Source organism: Pelmatolapia mariae, linkage group LG10_11 (genome assembly GCF_036321145.2).
Source record: "Pelmatolapia mariae isolate MD_Pm_ZW linkage group LG10_11, Pm_UMD_F_2, whole genome shotgun sequence".
NCBI lineage: Eukaryota > Metazoa > Chordata > Actinopteri > Cichliformes > Cichlidae > Pelmatolapia > Pelmatolapia mariae.
In genome coordinates, this window is record NC_086236.1 from 28797501 (window position 1) to 28801961 (window position 4461).

The 4461-nt window shown below is 38.2% G+C and overlaps 1 protein-coding gene across 1 annotated transcript in view; it reads right to left on the reverse strand.

Moving 5' to 3' along the window:
• Positions 1-3601, reverse strand: part of LOC134636856 (vasodilator-stimulated phosphoprotein-like) — a 20720-nt gene extending 17119 nt beyond the window's left edge. The window contains exon 1 of the mRNA XM_063487084.1: positions 3473-3601. Coding sequence (XP_063343154.1) covers positions 3473-3477 — 5 coding nt within the window. The 5' untranslated portion in view covers positions 3478-3601. The remainder of the gene's footprint in view (positions 1-3472) is intronic.
• Between the last annotated feature and the right edge of the window lie 860 nt (positions 3602-4461).

Here is a 4461-nt window from a genome sequence, read left to right on the forward strand (position 1 = left end):
TAGCATGCCAAGCAGAACATGTCTCGGGCGGTAGCTGAAGCAAAAACAGAGGATATAATCGGGTAGCGGAAAGAATACTTCAAGAACCTCCTTAATCGACTTCTGTAGAGAAAGCAGAGTCTAGGGACGAGGGAGACAACTTGCCCATCACTGAAAACAAGGTCACTGAGGTCATTAATCCCCTGGAGTTGATGAGCGTGTCAAAATCACATGACTGATTTAAGATGACATAGCAGTAATATGCAGCCACGTGGAGTCTATTTTTTTTTGTTGTTTTAAGAGTGTATATAAACTAGGTTAGTTTTTAAATTGTGTTGATAGGCCAAGTAAAACCAAGGTTATGATAAATAATTTACAAAATGCTTTTTTATGAATACCAGCCTCCCTGAGAAGATGTATGCCAGGTTGCTGAAAAAGAGTTTGTCCATTAGTCAAACCTAACTGACAAACAATGCAGATCCTGTTCATGGAACACTGGACTAGCTCTTTATCCTTGGAAGAATATTTGAGTGTGTCCAATTCATCTACATGTGTTTTGGGAACTTGGAGAAGGCATTCGACTGTGTCCTTTGGAGTGTCCTACTGGGGGTGCTTCAGGGGTATGTCTGGTCTGTTGCCATTCAGTCTCTGTACAACTGTTGCAGGAGCAATGTCTGCATTGCCAACAGACATTGACAGACTCATTCCTGGTGCATGTCTTCGCCAGGGCTACCCCTTTTCACCAATTCTGTTAATAATTTTTATGTACAGAATTTCTAGTAGTAGCCAGGTGGCAGAAGGCTTCCACTTTTGTGGCCTCAGAATCTCAACTCTGCTTGGTACTCCAACATAGTACTCTGAACAGTACCATGTTGGAATTCACTGAGCCCCTTAGACCAACCCATTCTTTCACAAATGTTTGTAGGTAGGTGCAACATCAATGCCCTGTTGAGATAATAAGCTTCACTAAATGAAGGATGAGATAAAATCCACTGAGTCAAGACAATAATGCTCCTTATCATGCTTAGAGGGTATCACCAGTCCAGCACCCTCAGATTGTACGGTAATTGGAAGAAAGGACGCAGATTAGTAGTAAGTATCAGAACCATTATTCTGGATGAAACAACAAAGATCCATAAGTACATCAGGAAGCTGGCTATAATGATCGCGTGCTTAGTGCACCAGAAACCCGAGAAACAAGAGGTGCTAGAGGAGGAACCATAATGGAAGGATAGGCACCTGTTATTGAAAAATCTTACCAATGACAGGACAATGACTAAAAGACACCACAGAGGCACTAATTATGTCAGTATGGGAACAAACTTTAAGCACAATTCAATTCAATTGACTTGAATTCAATTTTATTTATACAGCATCAAATCACCATAGCAGTCACCTCAAGGTGCTTTATATTGTAAGGTAGACCCTACAATAGTGCATACAGATAAAAACCTAACAATCATGTGACCCCCAATGAGCAAGCACTTTGGTGACAGTGAGAAGGAAAGACTCCCTTTCAACAAAAAGAAACCTCCTTCAGAGCCAGGCTAAGGGAGGGGCGGCCATATACTGTGACCATTTCGGGTGAGAGAAAGAAGACAGGACAAATGACATGCTGTAGAAGAGAGCCAGAGATTAATAACAAGTATGATTAAATGCAGAGAAGTCTAAGTCACACTATCAATAGAGGCTGGGATGTGAGGCTGGGATCCAGCACGTAACAGAAAGGTGTAAGATGCTAGCAGGCAGGGGATACATGGAACGCTATAATCAAGTGGCTGGAACAGTATACAGAAACATCTATGCCAAGTATGCCCTGACTTAGTGGACAAACAGAAGAAGATGGCCGTAGTGATAGATGCAGCGATACCAAGTGATAGCAACATTGGGAATAAGGAACACAAGAAGCTCAAGAAATACCAAGGGCTAGGAGAGGAGCATGAGGTGATGTGAAGGTGAAGGCAGCAATGGTGCCTCGGGGTACTGACCCCCAAACTGGGCAAGTGGCTCTAGCAGATCCCAGGAATGACATCTGAGATCTCTGTCCACAAGACCACAGTCCTAGGAACAGCAAAGATACTTTTGAGGACCCTCAAGCTCCCAGGATTCCTGGTAGAGGACCCAAGCTTGAAGCATAGACCGACTGGGTGCTGGTTTAGCTCACTGGGATGAGCAGGTGACCGCATGCCGTATGGCTGGGAGCGGCCGGTGCGGGTTTTAACACAACCTGTGGCCCTTTGCCTCATTTCTTCCTCTATCTCTCCCGCTGCTTTCCTGTCACTCTTCACTGTTTCTATCCAAAAAAAGGCTGAAAAAAATATTGTTGCTTGTTTGGAAGAGTTGTCAGGAGACAGTTTCTTCTTGCTAAAGAACATTTAAAATTTGCAAAGTTTTATCTGAATAAACCACAAGCTTTCTGGAACAATGTTTTCCAGACAGACCACACTAGAGTTTGGCTATTTGGGAACTGAACCATGCAATATTTGGCAAATTCCAAACATATTATATCAGCACAAACACACTAAATTTGGGTTTTTGTTAAATAAATATTTTATAATTGTGTGATATGACCTATATAACTCGACATCCAGATTATATTAAAATTATTTTAGAACCTAGCAAAGACCTTTTTTAAAAATAATCATATTCTTTTATATACTTTTTATTTATTATGTCCTGACACATAGAACTTTTCAAATTCTATAAAATACATACAGGGTGGACTTTCTTTTCTAAACTGTTCAAATTTTGTATATAAAATCAAATTAATTCCTCTAGTTAGTTAATCTGTTTAGCACATTTGAAAAGTAAGTAATTTTTCATAGCTTTATAGAGGTTCAGAACCCTAAATTTGTACACTGTAAAGTAATGGGGCAAATATGTGTTTGTATTTTTGATGATTATTTCATTAAAACAATTATACATTTATACCTTTATGTATTTATCCTGTGTGGTTTGAATGTTTGTATGCAAAAATTAATGAAATAATAAAAAAGACAACATGTCTCTACAAGTCATTATGACACTGACTTATTTTCAGTCTGCTACTTGCAACGTCTGTAGCCTGTGGGAAAGCTTTACTTCCTGTCACAAAGGTTTTCATGTTTTGACCACTTCCTGTGATCAGTACAATGCCTAATATGGACTGTATTTCACCTGTCATATGCACCAAGTTCTCAAAAAGTTTTGGTTCCCCAGAATGCCTTCTTGGATTAAATAACATTATCAGAACAAAGGAAATGCTGATACATTTTTAGTCTATGTGCAATAACTGTAATAATTGAAGCACCTGTTATAAGCTTCAGACACTTGCAGACAACAGGAAATGTAGTCAGAACTAAAGATCTTTTCGGTAAAATATAGAGAGCACTATGAGAGTCGGTGTTGTTTTACGCATTCTTTCACGAGTCATTCAAAATTGGAATGAACATATGTTTCTTTCCTCAGTTTAAAATTTTTTTATTAATATAACTAATGTAAGAAAATGACTCACCCCATATTTCAGCTTTGGTCAATATCCAGCGTTTCACTTGTTTTTTAACAATATTTCTTCACTACAAAATGAATCGTGTCTTTAGAACCTACTGTCATCCCTGATTGCACATCTGAGTTGCTCTCTCGCTCTGTGACTTTTTTAGCAGCAAGCATTTGCACTTCTGCCTTTGTATTGTCATTTCCTAGACAGTTTTTTTCTTTCTTCCTGTTCTCGTCTCCACTCGCTCTTTCAAATTCATATTTTCACACCTCCCCCATTTTCTGTCTCCCTGCGGTATAGCTCTGATTTCTGTCTGCTTTTTCTTTTCTATCAAGCTGTTGTTTTTAATTAGGGCGAGTCCTCTTGACATAATTATTATTACTATTTCAGATAACGAGCACATGTGTGGTTTAACAAAAATTTCTGTAATTACGTTTGTGCAATACTGTTATGTTTGTATTCATTGTATTACAGGTAGGTAGTAAAAAATAAAAGTCATAGTAAAGTAACAGCAACAAGTTTAGGCTTCAACCTACAAATTAAAATCTAATGAGTAATCCCTCAGTCTTCATTACAAAAATTCTAACTGCTTCAGATCTTGCTTTACTATCCTCTTGTTGCAGAATAAGAGTGGTGTATTCTTACCTTCTATTAACTATTATCATTAGTGTTGTTGTTGTTTGTGTTTTGGTGCTTTGTACAGCACTTTGCCAAACTTTCAACCCTTATCTACTGAAATATTGAAGTTTGCTTTTAAATATGTATTCGCACAGCTTCAGTGTTTTAGCATGTTCGCATGTGTGTTGACTTTAAATAGTTATGCATTTGTATGCACATACATATGTATGAAACCAACACCTCGTCAGTGACAAGCTTTGTTCCTTTAATAGCCATCTCTAGTCGTATTTGAATGTTGTTCATTTCCTCTTACTTTTCATGATCACTTTGCAGTTCCTCATTCTTATAATGTCTCTGCAATCCACTAGAAATTAAAATAAAAAAAATGT